The sequence below is a fragment of the Oryza sativa genome, chromosome 7 (assembly GCF_034140825.1).
Source record: "Oryza sativa Japonica Group chromosome 7, ASM3414082v1".
Taxonomy (NCBI): domain Eukaryota; kingdom Viridiplantae; phylum Streptophyta; class Magnoliopsida; order Poales; family Poaceae; genus Oryza; species Oryza sativa.
Window position 1 is genome coordinate 23,138,929 of NC_089041.1, and position 20,744 is coordinate 23,159,672.

Consider the following 20,744-nt stretch of genomic DNA (forward strand, 5'->3'; position numbering starts at 1 on the left):
CCGCCGCCGGAGCTCGTCGCCGGCAAAGCCGGGCGACGCGCTGGGATGGCGGCGGCGGGGTAATCTCCCTCGACTCCATCTCGCCCCGGCGCGGGTGTGGCGACGATGGCGGCGGGACGGCGAGGTCGCGGCGGCGGGACGGCGAGGTCGCGGCGATGGCGTGGTGGTGGGGCTCCCCGCGGCGATGGCAGCGCGGCGGTGGGGCTCTGCGCGGCTCCGTTGAGGGCGTCGCCAGATCTGGTAGCCCCGCCAGATCTGGCCGGGGTACGACGGCGGCGCGGCGGCGGGTCTCGGCGTGGCCGGCGACGGTCTCGGTCGACGCCGGCGCCCTCGGACGTAGCAGGTGGCCAGCAGCTTCGGCGCGGTTTCATCGGCGACGACAGCACCGGGTCGGCGGCGGTGCTCCGGCGCCGGCTGCCGCGTGGTCCTGGCCAGGGGCTGCCGGCCTGCTGCGGCTTTTGCCGGCGACGGGGAAGGCGCCTCCATCTCCCTCCCTCCTGGTCCTCCAGATCCGGTTCTCCCCTTCTTCAGTGGTGTTTCTTCCGGTGCTCTCTGACGGTGCGGCGTCCGCTCCCCTCTTCTTAGGTGCTCCTCCCTTCTTAGGCTAGGCTGCTTCCAGTCGATGCCGGGGAGTTCCGTGGTTCGGTAGGGGTGGCGTGCGGAGTTGTTTCGGCATCCTGTTCGCTGGTCGTCGGCCGCGCCGTTGTTTCCCTGCAGCTGGGTTCCTGGGTGTGAGGTGGTCTCTGGTCGAGCTGCAGGGTTGGCTGTTGAGGTGGAGTTGGAGCTGCTTGTCTTGCAAGCTCGGCAACGATGACCCTCAACGAACGTCCCGGCAACGCGACGAGGGTTTTGAGGTGGAGCAGTTCGAGAGAGCCTTAGGTGAAAACCTTGCCTAGTGTCGTAGGCTCTCCAGACCTTCCATTATATTTGAGAGATGAAGTGAATAATTCAAGTCATCAAACAAGCATAATGAAACATCCGACGCCTCGAGAGAGGAATTTTGGAGACATTGCTGGGCCCTTAGCCTGCCAGTCAACTTCAGCCTGAGATGTGCCCGTCAAACCACTCAAAGGCGGCGACCAGATGTGTTACACATTCAGGAGACTTGACAAAAATGGCTAAAGATCTACAACCTCTCAAATATTCCTAACTCATACTCATGTGAATCTAGTTCCCAGGATGTGCACTAGATTCACACTTTCATCTTAAGCATGATTATACATAGCAAACACAACTAAGATGAAAGAAACTTAAGACTTACAACAACTTAATAATTACATAGGCCAACCGGCCAAATAGACTTATTAGAGAACAGCGGAAGCTTGACTACCCAATCACAAGCACACCGACTAGGGGTTTACCCTATTAAGTTCTCATCCTAGAAGAAGCAATCGGAACCCGCATCACTCAAAGACTAAGACTAAACCTGCAAACAAAAGGTTATATCAACAGCAAGAGTCAGTACATTAAACAAGTTAATGTACTGGCAAGCACAAGTCAATCCTACTATACTACATGTAAGGCATATATTCAAAGGAAGGCAATATGTAGTTCAATTTCAGCATATAGCAAGTTTTGTTTTGCAATTCTTTTGTAAAGGAGGTGATGCTTCAATTAACAAAGACAAGTTTTAAGTTTCATTATTAACTTCTTCATAATTCCATCATAAACAATCTCTTATTGCCATACTTAACAATAAGTCATAATGTATCACCACATACACAACTCAACACATTTATCAATTTCAAACCAATGTCACATGATCACATTTTTAAAACATAGTCTATACTCATGACACATCACCAAAGCGCTCATGACCGTGAGCACGGCTAATCGATTAGTTTAAAGAACTCTGCAGAGTTTGTACAGCTTTACCCACATGATATGAACTCTCTAGTTTGTTTTGAGTTTGCAAGACTCCACCACACTCTTCATGTTGAATGTGATCTAGAGGTCATAACGAAGCCTTTACACTACTTAGAGCCTAGCCTTGCACCAGCACGATACGTGTTCCTCCATCCTAGGCATACTTGGAATATACCTGGAACCGTTAAGTGGCGGGCCCACGCCTTAAACTTAACGCCGTGGTAGCGGACACGACGGGAACCCACCACGTGGCACAATACCGTTGTATTGGACACGCTTAGTCACCTAAACTACCACGTCGGGGTAAATAGGAAGCTCCTCTGAATTATACGAACTCATACACACCGGCCTACCAGAATGCAAGGCTAGTCCTAAATAGATTAATCAGCTTAGGCCATCCCATACTAGCACATGTGGATGTACGAATAACTTTAAATGGGTGACACAAGTTCGGTCCTTATGGACTTGGGCAAACACTCCCCCTATCGGTATGCAACTAACACTATATGCACACCACTTGCTGCCCAAGTGTAAAATCACATTTTACACATTTTAGTTCGCAAATACCCATCATATTCATTTTATTCCAGCAAAGGTTCAAGTATCAAAACCACATTTTAATTATAGATGGAATGAGCATTTGCATATTTCTAAGCATGGCTAAGCAAGTAATTGCACATAGAGCATATATAAACCCATATGAGCACAAAGAGTGTACTCTAACCATTTCTAGGGTTCAAACAGCAAGAGGATCAATTATTCAAGGTGGGTTATGCAGCAAATAGGTCATAACTACCTTAACCCAGTTTCAAATACCGATATAGTCTAAGTTCACATGCAACTTTGCAAACAAATATTTTCATTCCTCAAATCATGGGATCCAATGTGTTCAAAGGATGGGAGGAGAAAACTTGCCTTGATCAGAGAATTGTTAGCACCTAATCCACTTCTTCACCGATTATGCAATTATCTAGATAAAGGACACGACATGCAATTAAACACCGAAAGAGCTGAAAATCCAAAATGCTCTAAAATGCATGATTTATGCACAGTGGGTTGGAAATGATCTAAAATGAATTTAGGTGAAATAATTCCTATTTTATTTTATTCCATTTGGGAGTTATGAATTTTAGAAGTTTTATCGGTTTACAATAGTATAGTCTTAGGTAGTGTTATGAAATACTTTTGTAAAATGATTTTTATTAGATTAGACTTCACAGGGGTGTGGAGATGTGTTTTCTAAGACTAACACATTTGGTTTCACAATTTTTGGAATTATAATGAATTCTTTATGCATTTTACAAGTTATAACGTGTTTTAGACATATAGTGTTTTATATGTTCATGACTTTTGAGTTATAGGTTCAGAACATGCTACTTCCTGTTTAAGTTGAATAAAAGGAATAATTTGGTTAACTAAAACATTTTTATCTCACATGTTTATGGTCTTTACTACTATGGTTCATATTTTATAAAGTAGAGATGCTTTAATCTAAACTAGCAATATATTATATTAACCTAGAAATTGTTATATGAGCTAAGTTCTTCTAATTTTAGTGGATGGAAATGGAACTATGGCTTCACTGGTCAATCAAGTTTTTATTTAGGTTTAATTAGACCTAAAGTGTATATATATACTTATACATGTTTATGTATTACTTAAACAACACTATGTGTTTAAATTCTTATTTCACTAAGTTAAGGTTTTGATCAATGTTCTCTACAAAAGGTGACAAATTTTATTTTACTATGTTGAAGATAACTATTTGCTGGTTCTATAGAAACTTTGTTCATTTCATTTGGACTAAAAATAAATTTTCTACAAGTTTTACAAATTAATGGCTGCTCTATGTTAGTAAATCCTTATATGAATATTTAGAGACTTTTACTACACAGCAAGTATATAATCTTATTTCATAACATGGAAATACATGTTTTAGTGATCCTACATAACTTAAGTTTATTCAAATTGAAGCTAAATTGGGTTCTACATGAATTTCTAAAGTTTAGCTTATCTAAAACTAATCATTATAGAGATAATAGTTTTAGAGGCATTTGATGCAAAGTAAGTAATTACTTTTATTTCACTTAATCAGAGACTGTATGATGATGAATCTGTAGAATTTGATTTTGTTTCAAAATGAGTTGAAATGAATTTTCTATGTATTTTATAAGTTTGTACATGTTTTATGTATAACCTATCTTAGATAAATTTTAGAGACATTATTTGTACAGTGAGTGTCAAGTTTTATATTCCTGGAATAAAGTTCATAACTTCAAGAATCTACAGCAACTGGAATAACTTCAAAATGAGCTATATTTGATTTTATATAGATTTTACAACTTTGTGCATTTTTCTGCTAAACATATATTTGTTTGGGCATTTTCCTAATTTTTCTTCAGATTTTAAAGGATGGGTCCACATGGCTGTGAGGGACCAATATGCACAAAGGCCCTTGAGGTTTCTAGGAATCAACCCGCAGTCCTAGGCCCATATGTCAGTGTGTTTCTACAATTGTAAACAGATCCCTGCACTTAATCTAATTCACGGAAGTCATCCCTCTGCTCTAGGCAGAGCAGAGCTAGCCATGGCTGAGCTCGATCTGGAGCTCGCCGGCAGCAAACGGTGGCTCGTTTGAGGTTGAGGTCAAAAGATAAAATGAAGAGCAAGCTCTCGCGATTCCATTCCTCTAGTTTTCTTGGTTAGAGGACATCGGAGTAGCGCCGATGGCGAGTGTGAGCGGCGGTGGTTTTGGGGTGAAAGTGCATGTGTGCATGGAAGTCGATTACGAATGAAAAGGATGCATGCATGTGGTCTTCTAGACTTCAGGATGCTCACCGTGGGTCGAGCTAGGGTTGTCGAGGTCTTGGCGGCAGCGGTGACTTGTGGAACGGCTCGGCGACGGCGCTCCTCCTCGGGTGAACGACGACGGCTCGAACGGGACAATGAGCTGCTTCAAGCAAGCATGCACGAGGGTTGTGAGGTCAAGGAGATGGTGTATGTGCAAGGAATCGAACAATGGCTCACCGAGGCAGCGGTAATCGACGATGACGGCAGAGGCGATCCTAGATTGGCGCCGGTGAAGAAAAGGATGTGTTCTCCGTGTTCTTGATGTTTCCGGCTGGGGTTCTTGAGGCGTTTTGAAGAGGAGGTTGAGGTGATGACAATGGCGCAGCGGCTTTCTCTGAGGTGGATGAGAATGGCCGGACGACAACGATGGTTGAAGCGGCGGCGCTCCGGTGCGTGCTCCAGGGCATCGTCGGCGTGGTCGCGTTCCGGTGGCTGTGATACACAAAACGGGAGGTGGTCAAAAGAGAAATGGTTCGGCACTGTGTGGAGAGAAGGGAACGCGGAAAACCTGGAGATGACCTTTACCCAATCAGCGATGGCGATGGTCGTCGTCTCCACGGCCGGCGGCAAGGTTTGGGGCGATGGAGAGGCAGAGAACCTCCTCCCTCGGTTTCTTCGGCTCTGAGTGGTGAATGGAGAATGGCGACGCGTCTAGGAGGAGTAGAGAGCGAGAAAAAGGAAACCGAGATCGACGACACGTTGCGGCCACGCGTCGGCTCGCTCAATCTCTCCCTCTCTCGGCTGGAGCAGTGGAGGAAGTGATGGACAGAGCTGAACCTAGCCTAAGGCACTGACAAGTGGGGCCAACTCGATGGAAACTAGGCCAGGGAGAGAGATATGGGTAGAAGACTGGTAAACTGGATTTTTAGATTAATTTTCGGAATTATTTTCTCCTCTAACTTTGTAACTACATAATTCAATGTGTGGACCAAATTAATTAGTGTTGATTTTACTGGAGGTAAATGATTACACCTAGATTCCATTTTCTTTGGTTGCACTCAAAAATAATGGGTGGACTGCTCACAGAAATTAAACAAAGATGGGCTATTAGAAAGCTAGATTGAATTTTTAGGAGGCTTAAACAGAGAAGGAAAATTCTAGAAAAATTACATTTATTCATGATAACTAATCTAGTATTTGAATAAATTATTTTCCATGTTCACTGATGTGCAGTTAAATGTACTTTTGGATGAAATATGGTTTTAGCCGATTAAAATTTAATTTGATTTCTTTTAGTTGTCTGCTTCGACCGATTAATTTGAGATATCAACTTGAGTGTTAACACGTTACCAAATTACGGAGGATAAGTTTGTGCTAATCATTGTCCACATAAATTTTTCCATGATTTTATCTTGCACAAAATATTTTAGAGAATTAAGTTGACCTTTGTTTGTATATGTGTTCCCACTTCATAATTGCATCTAATATTATTATAGGGATTACATTAAACTTCTTTTAGACTGAGAAGATGATATTTGAGTTTAATATTAAGTCCACATGTTATTACCCAAGATTAACTATAGGTTTGTTTAGTGAAGTAATTCTTTTAGATTATGCTCATGGGATCTATTATGGAATGCAAGACCAAAACTTCAAATGCACAAAGAACTCGAGCCTAGGCATGCATTATGTACATGTATGCTTGGTGACATTTCTAGTCTAATGTTGGGAATGAAAATGTTTTATTTTGTTCTCAAATTTTAATCATGCAATGGTTTAAGTTGATCATCACCTAAATTAAAACGGAAATTTTTGGCTCTCAAAATTGGAGAAATTAACCTCTAACTATTTTGATAAGAAATTTTAAGTCCTAAAATTTCGGGTATGTTACACCTAGTCTATCCTAGGTTGATGATATCGACGCTTGTGGGCGCCGTTTCCTCCTTGGAGGTGTCGTCATGTTGGTTCTCTCTTCCTTCAGGTGAAAACCGGGTTCCTTTCGGAACGGGCGTTGACAGCATCCTTAATGTTGTTTCCTTGTTGAAGGCTTCGCTCAGAAGGTATTTGCTCCACTAGAGGATGTTTGGTGGTTCTGGAGACCTTGTCATTATGTTGTCGAAGCTGCTTGCCTTTTGGTAAGCTCGGTAACGACGACTTCTGTGAGGTCTCATTAGTTGTTTCTTTTCTTTTCTGTATTGGTTTTTGCCGGTTTCCCGTTTAATTAACCGTGCTTGTTTGGTTTTCGGGCCCGGTTTCCCTTATTAACTGGGCCAATTCTCTTCTTCTATAAATTCCGGCAGGAGAAACTCCTGCCGTCGGTTCCTCGAAAAAAAAATTCATATACATATATAAATCATGATTTGTGAGCCTATGACCAAAGATTATGATTGTCGTGCTATGTATCATGACTAACAATACAAGGAATAATTACGAGTTTATTACGACCTTTACACTGGCAAAATGTGGACAATTAACTTATATCTTAATACATCATGCGCTCAACGAGCTACCTCGAGTTGTCTCATTAAACAAATGAGTAAAAGTTCAAACTCAACTCAACTCATTAACTGCCAAGTCGAGTTGAGTCGAGAAGAGTTTTACACAAATTAAATTGGGGCAATAGCGCTTTTGACCCTGTTCTAGAACCTACCAATTTGACCATACTTTTTCAACTTTGCTCATTTGACCCTCGTTTTTAAAACTGAAGATCAGGTCTGACCCCCTTCTGTTAAATCAACGTAACGGTGTGCCCTTCTTATTCACACGTTTGTGCCGCCTACCTCCTTGTTTGGAACAAACAGGAGAAGACCGCGTCGCCATCCTCTTCGAAGCAAGAAGGAGCATCGCCACCACACATCGTCCTCCCCGTCCAGATCGAGGAACAGCGCCGCCACCGTCGCCGTCCTCCCGTCACGACGCGGCGCCGCCACGGATTTACTCCCTCCGTCGCCGCCGCCGCCGCTACCGTCTTCCACGAGCTGGCGTGACCGCTCCCTCTCTCCACGAGCTGACGCCGGCACGGATCCGCTTCCTCCGTGTCCCTCCGCCGTCGCTGCTGCCTTCCTCCACGAGCCGGCGCGTCCGCTCATCCGCCACTGCCGCAACTCGCCCCTCCATGCGCCGCCGCCGCACAGGATATATGAGAGAGAGAAACGGTAGTGAATGGGTAGGTTAGATGTGGATTGGTTTCCTTGAGGGTAGTTTGGTCATTACAGTATTTTTTTCTAAAAAAAATGGAACCTTAACAGTGCGGTGGAAACAGGGTTAGACGGGGTGTTCATTTTTGAAAAGCGGGTTCAAATAGCAAACTAGAAAAAAAAAAGCTAGTTTAGTAGTTAGTCTTTCAAATGAGGTCAAATAAGTAATTATCCCAATTAAATTAGCTTACGAGTTTCGAGATTTTTGACCAACCCCTATTCACACATATCCATCCAGCATCATAGACCCGGTTAAGCCCCTCCTATTTGGGCAGGCCTACATCCCGAAAAGGTGCTCCATGGAATGCCAAAACGCACCCGTCCCGGTTCCCATTCCCATTCATAGCTATCTACCACCTTTTTCGATCGTTACGCAATGCTCGCGCAATAACGAAATCTACCGCGTGCCATACCGCCACGCAACTAGCTAGATGCCACTCACTCGAGGTTAGTTAGGCATGGGCATCACATAGCAAACTGGCCATCCCATAGCTTTCCTAGCTCCCACGAGACGACCCTGCACCCTGCATGCGGCAGCACGGCGCACACGCTCCTTTCTTGATCGTGCGCGTGGAGCCCAGACGTGACCGGCCGGAACGGACTCCGGCTTGGTTCGCCCTTGCACAGCACTGCACAAGCACAACCCGGTCGATCAATCGATCGATCAGTGAGTGCCGAATATTCCGCACCTACACGTGTTCACCGTTATGCGATGCACAAGTCTAGCTAGTGCACTTGAGGAATAATTTGGATGCATGTATGCTGCTGCTGCGCTTTCGAATGTCAGGAAAAAAAAACACATGGGTGATGATCGAGTGAACAATGTGTCTCATCAATCAGCTGGCCCTAAACGAACGAACCATACTCTGATTGCGTAGCAAGTACCGTGGGTGATTCGATTCGTGGATTTTTCGTTCAATACAAAGAGCGCTAACTGGTAACCTGGTGCGCTTAGATAGGAGTAATCAGATACCACTGGTTATCTGGTGCTTAGATACCACAGGTTGGTCGACAAATGTCCAGACCGTGTACACACCTGCACGCACCAATGTGGCAATGTGCAAAACACCCGGCCTCAACCTGTCGGCAAATGCCCTCGATCGGCATCAATTCCCTACCACCACGTACACCCCCGGGAAACGGAGAGTGACCGTCGAGCCGCTGGGAGGAGGAAACAACAACCGGACGAGAAGAAAGAACCAGAGCTCAAGCACCCAAACAAACAAAAAGTTCCCGGTTGAAAATAACCTGCAGTAGCTTAGCTACTAGTAGCACTGTGAGCACTAGCTTTGTCCTGTTCCAATCCATGTCGTAGTACCGCTGGTGATGCTGGTAGGACCGGCTAGATGCAGGCCGGATGCACCTACCTTCCTCCCCGTAAACAAACACGTACGACGTGCCAGCCCGGGACCCGATTCGATCGACCGGATCAGGCAAAAAAAATCATACCAGCACGAAAAGCAAGCCAACCCCGCGAAAGCGGCCGCCCGGCAACCGCCGCTCCGTTCGCCTGCGGCCGCAGCAGCAGCCGCAGCGACCGTACGCTAGGAAAAAAATTTTCCGAACGGCGCCAAACGCGCGAAGCTTCCCTCCGACCTCCCCCGCCCCGTCTCGCCCTCCGATTTGGCGCATGCCGTGCAACGCACCGGCCGCGTGCGCGTCGCGTCGGGGACGAGACGAGACGTCATCTCGCCTCGGGTCTAGCTAGCCGGTGCAACGGCTGTTTCGCCCGTGTCCCCTCCCGCGCGTTGGCTTTCGTTCGGGCCATCTGATGATGGGGATCACGCTGTCACGCAGCACGCGCCGTGCGTGGCGCGGACGTGCCAGAAAAATGCTCTCGCGTGCGTGCATCAACGCGCGTTTCGGGTGGTGTGTGCCCGTGTGGAGTACGTATACAACCTTTTTCCTGGTTCGCGTCAGTGCTTGGGAAGAGATAACTGTTTTGTGTTACATCAGGTGAATTCAGGGTTTTTTTATGGCAGGCAGCACGTTCACGTTAATCGGGGATAGACTATCACCTATTGGAATTGTCATATGCGGTGCATCGGTGTGAATTAATATCTCGGTTCGTAATCGTGATTGGCTGGTGCGTTCGTGCTTACTTTAGAGCTCGTCGTGCCGGGACAAGATGTTTCACTTCACGGTCTTCACGTCCGTGGGTGATGACGTATAGATGAAAGCCTAAGAAATTTAGCCTTTTATTGGTCTTTTGTTTAATCAACGAGGTAGCTGTCGAGCTTTAGGGGTGCCACGTGTACGTCCAACCCAGAGAAATTTAGCCGTGGATGTAGAGCCGCTGGTGAAATGATCGATGTTTACTGGAGTTACGACTAGGTCATTTGTTTGGAAAAGTAACCACTAACCAGTCAAGGTCACTGGCCATCTGGCTCCACCTGGACAGATTGGACGCACGCACTTGAAGTTTTGAATAGTTCATGACGTCTTTTTTAGTGCTTTCTTCTCTAAATCTAAGATGAGCATAATATATACTGTAAAATTTGGTCAAATCACGTGTAGGTGCACCAGATGATGTAGGAGTAATTATGTAATGCACCGTGCGTAATCGGTTACGGAACTGGGTAGTAGGTTTACCGAATTGCACCAATCCATTGTTGGACTAGATGATGCAATCGCCTTGTGAGCTTATTTACGAACAATATGATCTTATATTTTCTCCGTTCAAGTATATAAGGGATATTGGCCTAATCCCTTATCTAAATATATAAGCAATTTTACAATCCCAAGACAATGTTTATCTTCTATCCATCAATGAACTCATGCACTAGTTTAATCCTCACTTAACAACTTTGGTACTACTCCCTCCATCTACTTTTGATAGTTATATTTTCAAATCTGAAAAATTTATTTTTGATAGGTATATTTCAATCAAACAACCTATCATCTTAATGGCTTTCTTGGATTTAATACGTGACTCTCAATTCTTTCACATAAGATTGGCTCTATGGGCATCGAGAAATGTAAATATTAATAAATCGCTTGTTTACGAGGAATGACTAGTAGCATATTTAAATAGATGATAAGTAGAATTATCTATCATTGGTCTGTCTGCCAAGATAACATATGACTATCAAAAGTAGATGAAGGGAGTATTAGTTTATTTTTTCAACCTTTACCTTATGTACTGGTTTATTTCCTCAACCATCATCTTTTATACTATGATTTAACCCTCTTTTAACTTCCTTAATTATTCTCAAAATGGCATAATACCATGTATTTAAAGACAGAGAGTACTTTGATCGCAGATCATTCAGAAAGAAGGTCTATTTTTGAGATGATTCAGGCAGAAAGTTTCTTTTTTTTGAGAGAGAGGAAGGCAGAAAGTTTCGACTTTCGATCATCTGGTAGCAAACCCAGCAAAACTTCAGCTTACAAGGTGAGCGTGAACCCGACAGGTCGTCGACCCTTCGGCTGGATGGAGCAGCAGCTAATCGCGGTTACACCTTTGGGCCCTTTCCTCGGTTGGGCCACTGGAAGGCCGTAGTGCTGCTCATTGTAGCCATTGGGCCAGTGTCACATGGGCTTACAATGAAAAGCCCATGTTCTCCGAATGAAAAAAACGTACAGAAGCAACGCCGTCTTTTCAGCTCGGATGTCTGAAAACTCCTAAAACCCCAAAGCAGCCAGACCAGTACACACACCATTTTGCTTGTCAATGGCCGCCGCCGCCGCCGATCCCCTCGTCGCCGGCGCCACCGTCTCCTCCGACTCCGACTCCGACTCCGACGATCTCCACCTCCTCCTCCCGAATCTCCTCCCTTCCGCCGCCACCGCCGCATCAGACGCGCAGCTCCACCACTTCCACCTCCCCGCGCTCCCGTCCCCTATCACCGTCCGCACCCTCCCTTCCCTCGGCCTCACCTTCCAGCTCTGGCCATCGGCCTCCACCCTCCTCCGCGTGCTCCCCGCCTCGCCGCTCCTCCTCTCGCGCGCGCCCACCCCGGAGAGCCCGCTGGGCATCCTCGAGCTCGGCTCCGGCACCGGCGCCGCGGGCCTCGCCCTGGCCGCGGCGCTGCCCGCCCACGCCGTCCTCTCGGATCTCCCCGCGGCGCTCCCCAACCTCCGCCACAACGCGTCCCTCAACGCGCCCCTCCTCGACGCCCGCGGCGGCTCCGTCTCCGTCGTCCCGCTCCCGTGGGGCGACGCCGCCGCGATGGAGGCCGTCGCTGCTCCGCCGCCGGCTTCTCGGTTCGACCTCGTCGTGGCGTCGGACGTGGTGTACTACGAGGCGTTGGTTGACCCCTTGATTGAGACGATGCGGTTCTTCGTCAAGGGGGAGGTGGTGTTCGTGATGGCGCACATGAGAAGGTGGAAGCGCACGGACAAGAAGTTCTTCGCCAAGGCGAGGAAGCTGTTCGACGTCGAGGTGGTACACGAGGACCCGCCGCTCGAAGGGTGGCGCCATGGCCCGGTGGTCTACCTCTTTACCGAGAAGAAGCGGCGTGACAAGAAGTGAAGAAGCTCTTCCAAAAGGTAATGACTGCCTGCTCGATTGTGTTCGTCATGTGTTCTTTCTGTTTGTTGTGAAAGATCATACTGTTAGAATTCAAACAGAGAAAAAAAACTGAGGGCCAAAACTTGGTTGTGTGGTTGCATATGGATTTGGATGTGTCAGGTGCTATCCTTTGTTTTATTTATGGATTCTAGTTAATTCTCATGGAGTCACAATGAAGTTTAGGATTTCACTATCTTAGAATAACCAATCTAATAATAGACGATATGATTATGAGGTGGTAGTAGCAGTACAGGACTTTATGATTGGCAAGGGACTGCCGAAATTTGTAGTTTGAACAAGACAAAGTTTTTGGTTCTCAAGAACACAAGTCTAGCATGTCTTCGTACTAGCACTTCAAATGGTGATGGACGGTCTCTAGAGAAAAGATCAATGGCACAATTCCTCTGCATGCAAGGAAGGAATGACATAAAACATTATGTTACTTAACATGGAAAGTTTTTTGTTCTTTTGTGTTACTTTTATGGAATTGAAGTGGAGGCCCAAGAATTATGTGTTCCATTGCTGCTATTTTCCTTCAAATTGTTCATACATTTAGTAGTAAGTTCCTTTTGTTATGGGAATAAAACTGTAGAAATCCATTTACACGAGGAACTGACCTTTTTCTTGTTAACATGCAAAGCTATCAATATATTGAAAGCGAGAAAATCAGTACATTACAAATTAACCCCAAGAGAATGCAGATACACAGGCTTACACCATGACATTTAGCTATGAAACAATAATTGAATCAGGGATGTTCACAGCATTTAGCTAGAGTCAAATACACGTCTGTTTGCAGTTAAACTTGAGTGCCTCTCAAAAACAGTCAGCACTGCACAAAGGCAAACATGATAACACAATAGGAATACACGGCAAACCTAGTAACCAACCTCTGGCAACCGAACAGAGGGAGGGGCACAAGAATCATTGGTTGCACTGGACGAGCTCGTATTTCCATAACTGTTCGGCCTTTCCAGCTCCTTCAGTGTCCCATTAGATGACTGTGAAAATCTGCAGAGAGAAATTGGTGGTGCAAAGTACATTGCCACTGGCATCTTTGGTGGAAGGTCTGGTAATGGTGCTTCAAACTTCAGTACGCTTATGACCTGGCGAATTGAAGGCCGGATATTATAATCTGGGTGTGCACACCAAAGTCCAACAACCATCAAGGAAATAACTTCCCGCTCTTCAAATTCACCATCAAGCCTTCCATCAATTGCATTAAGTATCTCATTTCTTCCATAAAGATCCCAAACCCATTGAACCAAACTGATCCTGTCATTATCTTCCTTTGGCACAACGGGCCTCCTTCCACAAGCTATCTCCAGAGCAAGAATGCCAAAGCTGTAGACATCAGTCTCTTTGCTTGCTTTCCCAGTAGTGACACACTCTGGAGCCATGTAACCCATGGTCCCAGCTATCACTGTAGTTTGTGAGCCTCGGTCATGGTCTACAAGCCGTGCGAGCCCAAAGTCCCCAAGCTTAGCGTTGAATCCAGAATCAAGCATCACATTGCTTGGCTTGACATCACGATGCACGACACATTGTTCCCACTCCTCGTGGAGATACAGGAGGGCGGATGCAACACCTATGGTTATCTTGAACCGCAATGGCCATGCTAACAGGTTTCCACCATCATAGAGGTGTTTGTCCAAGCTCCTGTTTGGCATAAACTCGTAGACTAACAAGAACTCTCCATGCTCATGACACCAGCCCACAAGTTGCACAAGATTCCGATGCCTTAGTCTGCTGATGATCTTGACCTCAGAGATGTACTCCTTCCTCCCCTGTGTTGACCCTTTTGCAACTCGTTTTATGGCAATTTCAATGTTTTGATCCTTCAAGAAACCCTGGTATACTGCACCGAAACCCCCTTCTCCAAGCTTTCTCTCTGCAGCAAAATTATCCGTCGCCACTACGAGTTCATTGTATTGGAATCTCCTTGGCCCCTTGCCTTTCTCAAACTCACTGTCAATGGACTCATCACAGTCTAGTTTCTCTTTTTCCTTCTCTCTTGACCTTGTAGTCCTTCTAATCCTTCTAAAACATAAAAAGAAGCAAACCAAGCCAATTGAGCAGACCACAACACTACCGCTCGTAGACAAGCTTATGACCAATATACCTTTTGTTTTCTCAGTCTTCATCAGGTGCACATCTGTAGAATCAAATTCCCAGTAAAGAATCTGGTGCAGCTCTACAAATTTACCTGTGGAAGCAGAGAATCCGATGGACACTTTGTCAGGGAGATATTTGCTGAGATCAACCGAATAAGATAGGCTGGAGTTGCCACTGAATTGTGGGTTGTCCTGGTACGACAAGAAGACACTCAAGTTCCTTGAATTTGCCTGGTAAGTTACCCAAGCATTGGCTATCCGGCCATCGTTGATACTACTTCGCCATGTCACGTTGGCTACAGATACAATTGAGTGGATGTTGATGCCTACATGGTTGCCATCTGGATCCCAAGTGTTTTTGTGGCTGTCAAACTCAACAGCCACAATCTGGTTGAGTGGATCGCTCTGATCATTACTATTGCTGAAGAGGCCAAGATAACCATCCATGGAGTTATTGGGGACCACAGAAGGGTATGATGAGAGGAAGAAGGCTAGGCCCTCACCGTACGAACTGTCGTTCGTGGGTGCATATATCTTGAACGTGAAGCGGGTTGTGAAGCTGGCTAACTGACCGGTGGTGCTATCCCAGAGAGGCACTGGATCGGTGTAGATTGCTCGGCCTACGCTTTGAGTGATCTTTCCATTCAACTCATCCTTGGTGAGCTTGACCGCCTTGTTGTAGAAGGCATCCTCCTGGAGCTGAATTGTGGCTGATCCATTATGATTTGATTCAGTGAAGTTCAACTTGAAGGACAGAGGATTGACATGGGCAATTTTCAGGGATAGGGAAAAGTAGAGAGCCAAGAGGCAAGTATATTTGGTTCTTGATCGCATGGTTGGAATCCTGGAGGCTGGAGAGAGAGCAGGAGGGAGAGATGGAAGGAAGGAAATGAAAAGACACTACTTTTGCAGACCTGATAACCTGTATAACCATTAACTTGGTCAATCTCCTTGATTGTCTCAGCAATACTTGGTGCTATTAAAGGGTAGTATCATACTGCCGGCCTGTCAATAGGCCCTGAAAGGACAGATGTAAGCCACAGGAGAAGCAGCTCAAATTTGGAACTTAACTAAGCTTTCCAAAAAGCTAGATGAAGCTTGGTTTGTATCGTCTTTGCCGGCCAAGATTATGAAGTCAAGTATGTCTCGCCCATAATATGATTATGGTGGTTGCCGGCAGAAAAGGAGGTTATCTCCTCTCAGCAAATGGAACATGTATTTTCTAAGGCAGAATTGGACTGAGTTCAGACATGCACAGAATCTGCCAAAAGGAAAGCTCTTATCGATCTTATATGCTTAACAAACTGGGTCATGATGTAATTTTTGTCTTTCATGCGGCATACAACAATTTCATGCAGCACAGGAGAGTTTATTAATACATATAGCACAATGATTTACCTTGTCCTTAGGGATCAGTTCGATGACAACTTGACAAGCAGTAAATATTTCTTGACTGTAATCTCTATTCTGGAGTTGGCACAAATCTATTGAGTTATGGCAACCAAGATCAGACGGCAGAAGTGAAGTATATGGCACTATGATATATCTTGCTTGTGCACTGAAAAAAGGGTTCAAACATGGAAAATTAACAAAGCGACCACAGCTTATGTATTTCGCATAGTGTGTAGTACACAAGGATCAGCATCATAATCTCAGTAACTAGAAGAAAATATACACCAACTGTTCTTTTTACTAGGAGAATATACATCGATTGTTCTATTCATGCAGGGCTACTTATATACACAAATGATTAACTCAAAACCTGCAAGGAATATTCGTAAAGTACATTATTGAGTGGATCTGTCATACTCAACATGAGTTTCAAGTTTGCTGCCATGAATCGATCGTTCATTTCGCCGTGTCGCTGGTGTTTGTGTCGTCCGTTGGCCACGCTACAGTTTCCATTAACCTCTGACGCATTATCTCCAGATTCTCATTCGAAATCTTCTCGTACATTTTTGCATGGTCACATTTCTGCATTGATGAAGAGGTAACTAATTAAATAATTTATGCATCAAAGATGTCTCAAATTACTCTGGAATATCTCACTCTTTTTTATTACCTTGATCCATTTGCTGTACAAGTGGAGTCGTGTGATCATCACTCTCTCTGCCAAATCTTGCCTCTCCTGGTGCATACGAAGTCAAATTAATTAGAGAATGAACCTTGGCACAATGCTGAACATCATATATATTTTTCTTCATTGCTTAGTAACAAGATGCAAAAAGATACCTTTGCGAGTGCGATGAGGAAATGTTTGCCCTCCTTTGGATCGTTAACCACGACGTAGCTGACAAATCGTAAGTGTTCGTATTTTAGACGCTAAGGATGCAGATTGGAACTGACACCAACATTAACCTATTCTACTTAGATTTCATTTCAACATAGCACAATATATCAATGTGAGATTTTCTTGCAATGGGGTGACTTACTTATACAGCCAAGTATAAGCAGGTGGATTCATTTCATACAACTGGTGGAGCACCGTGCTTGTGGCCTTGTAAGTGAAGTAATTCATGATTTCCTGCAAAATGGAGAGAACAATCTTCAGAGTTCCATGCAATCTAAACCCAATTAACCTTGCAGTTAGAGAAAATTAACCATTATATTGCTGTCGTTTACAGATAGCGTTCCGATTATCCCCTGCCGGTTCAAAAAAAAAGAAAATCGAAATCAGTAGTGTACACGCACCGTGTGCACGTCTTCGAACCCCTCCTCGTACTGCCCGGCGAACTCGTCCACGATGACGAGGCCGCGGCGGCCGGGCCTCCTCCCCCTCCGCCGCGCCGCCCGCGCCACCGTGCGCCGCCGCCTCACCCCGACGACGACGCCGCGGGACCACGGCAATGGCGCCGCGCGGCACGCGGAGGAGGATGAGGACGAGGAGGGAAGGCAGACGACCGCGGCGGCCATCCGCGCGACGGCAGCCATCGGCGGCGCCGCGAAGGAGAGCTAGAGATGTTTTTTTCCCTCCCGACGGCTCGACGCCGGCTGCGACGATGCGAGCCGCGGCGGGGTTCTGGATAGGCAGCAGCGGTGGATTTTTTTTGCTGAGGCTTTGGCTGATTCTGTCCGCGAAAACAGCGCGTTTCATGGGCTTCCTGAGGGCAAACGGGAGACCCCACGTTCGCGCCGATATTTCGTCCGGCAGCTCGCTGATTGGTGGCGGAATGGCGACGAGAGATGATTCTATTTGCCTCTCTGTATTTTCGCGATTCCCTTGATTCTTTTTTTTTTTGGCTTCAGAAGTACATTTCTCTTTCAGCCTTTTCCTTTTTTTTTTGAGAATATTCACTTTTAGCTTTTTGTGAGAATGTAATTTGTGGAATGCATGACTGCCACCCTAAAATATCTTTTCTGATAGTGAACACCAAAGTAAGGGCACTTGCGTATGTTTATCATAGTGAAAGAATTCAAGTTCTACATTTGATATTAATGTTTATAAGTACATTATTTGATATTAATGTTTATAAGTACATTATTTGATATTAATGTTTATAAGTACATTTTACTACAAGACATCGCAAATTCGTGATTTTAGTTATGGGACACCACATGAAATCACTTTTGGGGTAAGACACTATGTAATCTTGGTTATTTGCTAACGGGCACGGCTCCCATTTATTTAGCGTTTTAGTGTTGACTATGCAAGAGCTGTCCACTTTTTGATGCGCTGTGACCAAATTGCCCCTGCCCATCCTCAAATTGACTCACCTATCGGCTGGCGCCGCTCTTCGTCGTGCAGTTCATCCATCTCGCTTCAATCCTCGAGCTTCGCCTCCACTCACTCCTCACCTCAGACACTGTCACTCCGCCGTCACCGCATCCTCCCCACCAGCCTGCTCTCCTCCCTCCCGACACCATAGGCGCCACCCGCACCCACGTTGGTCGAGGCGCTTCCTTCCCCTCCACCACCGCAAACCTCAGTATTAGGAGCAGGAGACCAGCCTCTACCATGGTGTTGCTCGCACCCACATCAGTCATGGCGCTTCCTCCCCTCCACTACCGCCGTTGCGGCGGTAGAACCAGCATGACGAGAAGGGCCTCCACCACGGCGCCACATGCACCCACATTGGTCGCGACACTTCCTCCTCCTCTACTGCCACAAGACAAGCGCCGTCGCGAGCCTAGCAGGAGCCCAACCCACCGCCGTCGCCCAAGCCCCCTTCCGCAGAGGAGTTGGGCTAGGGTCCACCTACCTCGTGGAGGTCATGTCGGCGTGGCTCGTCAGCTTCTACCTAGGAGCCTAGCAAGGGAGCTGAGGGGAGCCGGACCAAGCCGCCACAGCGGAGGTGGAGGAGGCGAGGAGGGAGGGCCAGGGTGGTTGCTGATGGCGAGCAGAGGTGGCACTGTGGCTGGAGTGTGAGAAGGACTGACCTAGGGATATTTTTGACGTTTCATGTTGTTTATCTCTCCTATTTAGCCGGAAATTAATATTTTAATGACTATGGTGTCCATAAGAAAAAAAACCACATTTTGAGAGTGCCTTCCCCTAAAGATCGACTTTTGACGTGCCCTAGAGTTAAAAACCACGAAGTTACAGTGTCCTACAGCAAAATTTGCCATGTTTATATGAGCATCTCATTTGTACTATGTTTTGAAAAAAATCTTGTTCTAACTGAGACTTTAGCTTAGACCCTGTCACGTAGAATGTTTTGATACTAATTTAGAGTATTAAACATAGCTTACTTACAAAACTAATTGCATAAACGAGAGCTAATATGTGAGACAAATTTTTTAAGCATAATTAATCTATAATTAAAGAATTTTTACGGTAGCATCATATAGGATAATCATGGATTAATTAGGCTCAATAAATTTGTCTCGCGAAATAGTCCAGAGTTATGAAATAGGTTTTATCATTAGTCTATGTTTAATACTTCTAATTAGTATCAAACATCCGATGTGCCAGGGACTAAAATTTTTTAACCCCATCCAAACTCCCCCTTAAGAAGCCCAAATCCGAACACAACGCTTTGTAGCTGACTAGCTTAGACCTGAGGGCCTGTTTGATATAGCTCCAACTCCTAAATATAAGTCCAGGAGTTTAGTCTGGAGTAGAGTTGTGGAGCTGCCTAAACCCACCTCCACAACTCTAGTATATTTTGTGAGAGAGCTCCACCCAACTCCATTCCTAATTTTGGTGGAGCTGAAACTGTTTGGCTGAGCTCCAGCTTCAGAAGGGATGGAGCTGGAGCTGAAGCTGTACCAAACGGGCCTGACTCTGAGAGGAAAGGCCTGACTCCACGGTCCACGCGCACCGCATGGCGTACGCGCGAAATGGTTCACGGACTCGCGGTCATGCACACCCGCGAAAACCTGCGCTAAGCAAAAGCACCGGAAAAGCAACGGCACGAGCCCGTGCCCCGTGAGGCAATGAACCAAATTGGCGGCCGCGTCAACCACGCCACCGGGACGCGCGCGACGGCAAGAAAAAGAAGTCGCGAAGTCGCGGATTCTGCAGGCCCCCACGAGACCACGGTTTCCTACGGCCGATCTCGCGGGGACGCAGCCGGAGACGACGCGGTCGGTCGCGTCGCACCCCACGCCCCGGCCGGTTAGTGGACCGATTCCCGCACCGGCACACCGCGCGCGCACCGCGTCTTCTTCTCTATCGCGACAAGTCTGGCTTGGTCATCGCGTGAGTCGATCGCCTCGTTGCTTTCCGTGGCCGCGTCCGTCGCCGCCTCGCGCACCAGCGAATCCGGACGTCGACCGCTGCCTGCGGATGTTGTGGACAGCTCACAGTTGGTGTTCCTCTGAATGCACAGGCGCCGTGGTTCCTCTCACTTGGTGTGCAATTTACCGTGAAATCCCAGTGAGATATAACCTACGTCTTCGTAACGGTCTCCCGTCTTAACTCCGAGTCTCTGACTAACCGTGAACCTGATGATGCAGTTGCTAGCCTCATCGCGTGCGACGAAATATCAAATGATGTCGTCCGTGTTTAGATGACTTCTTTTGTACTCCTGCACTGTCTGTCGATGTCATGGCAGTAGGTGCCTCCTTTCACCGACTCCACCTGCTCCAGAACAAAGCAGGTACCAACTGTTACAAGGAAAAAAAAATCTGTATTTTCCAATACTGTCTATTTTTATTATCTTGCTTTGAATACTAACCGGGTATTTATTTTGGATTATAGAAAAGAAGTACACACCATTATGCACACACTTCAAATATTCGTAAGCCAGTAGAAAACGGAATTGTGCAGGTGGCAAGCATTCTCTTTTCTAAAAAAAAAATCAATATCATAAATCACATTCA

The 20,744-nt window shown here is 46.1% G+C and overlaps 3 protein-coding genes and 1 long non-coding RNA gene across 4 annotated transcripts; 1 reads left to right on the forward strand and 3 right to left on the reverse strand.

Annotated features, from left to right (window-relative positions):
* Positions 1-2,742: 2,742 nt before the first annotated feature.
* On the reverse strand, positions 2,743-5,360 carry LOC107281772 (uncharacterized). The gene is made up of 4 exons (XR_003243237.2): positions 5,225-5,360; positions 4,894-5,148; positions 4,705-4,816; positions 2,743-2,836 (listed from the first exon to the last, which is right to left on the reverse strand). It is a non-coding gene; the product is annotated as an uncharacterized lncRNA (long non-coding RNA).
* Positions 5,361-11,501: 6,141 nt separating this feature from the next.
* LOC4343651 (uncharacterized) lies at positions 11,502-16,432 on the forward strand. Its single transcript, XM_015792174.3, has 2 exons — positions 11,502-12,344; positions 14,504-16,432. The coding sequence occupies exon 1, from the start codon at positions 11,527-11,529 to the stop codon at positions 12,325-12,327; it is 801 nt and encodes a 266-aa protein (XP_015647660.1). The 5' UTR covers positions 11,502-11,526; the 3' UTR covers positions 12,328-12,344; positions 14,504-16,432.
* LOC107277651 (L-type lectin-domain containing receptor kinase IX.1) lies at positions 13,091-15,314 on the reverse strand. Its single transcript, XM_015792173.3, has one exon. The coding sequence runs from the start codon at positions 15,312-15,314 to the stop codon at positions 13,245-13,247; it is 2,070 nt and encodes a 689-aa protein (XP_015647659.1). The 3' UTR covers positions 13,091-13,244.
* On the reverse strand, positions 16,066-17,554 carry LOC4343652 (chaperonin-like RbcX protein 2, chloroplastic). The gene is made up of 5 exons (XM_015792175.3): positions 17,172-17,554; positions 16,913-17,004; positions 16,713-16,770; positions 16,543-16,608; positions 16,066-16,454 (listed from the first exon to the last, which is right to left on the reverse strand). Exons 1-5 carry the CDS (start codon positions 17,409-17,411, stop codon positions 16,329-16,331), a joined length of 582 nt encoding a protein of 193 aa, XP_015647661.1. The 5' UTR covers positions 17,412-17,554; the 3' UTR covers positions 16,066-16,328.
* Between the last annotated feature and the right edge of the window lie 3,190 nt (positions 17,555-20,744).

Coding starts and splice junctions, on each gene's coding strand:
- LOC4343651 (XM_015792174.3), top strand. CDS start 11,527: ATGGCCGCCGCCGCCGCCGATCCCCTCGTCGCCGGCGCCACCGTCTCC.
- LOC107277651 (XM_015792173.3), bottom strand. CDS start 15,314: ATGCGATCAAGAACCAAATATACTTGCCTCTTGGCTCTCTACTTTTCC.
- LOC4343652 (XM_015792175.3), bottom strand. CDS start 17,411: ATGGCTGCCGTCGCGCGGATGGCCGCCGCGGTCGTCTGCCTTCCCTCC. Junction 17,005..17,171: donor GGTTCGAAGACGTGCACACG/GTGCGTGTACAC, acceptor TCCATTTTGCAG/GAAATCATGAATTACTTCAC. Junction 16,771..16,912: donor GCTTATACTTGGCTGTATAA/GTAAGTCACCCC, acceptor ACGATTTGTCAG/CTACGTCGTGGTTAACGATC.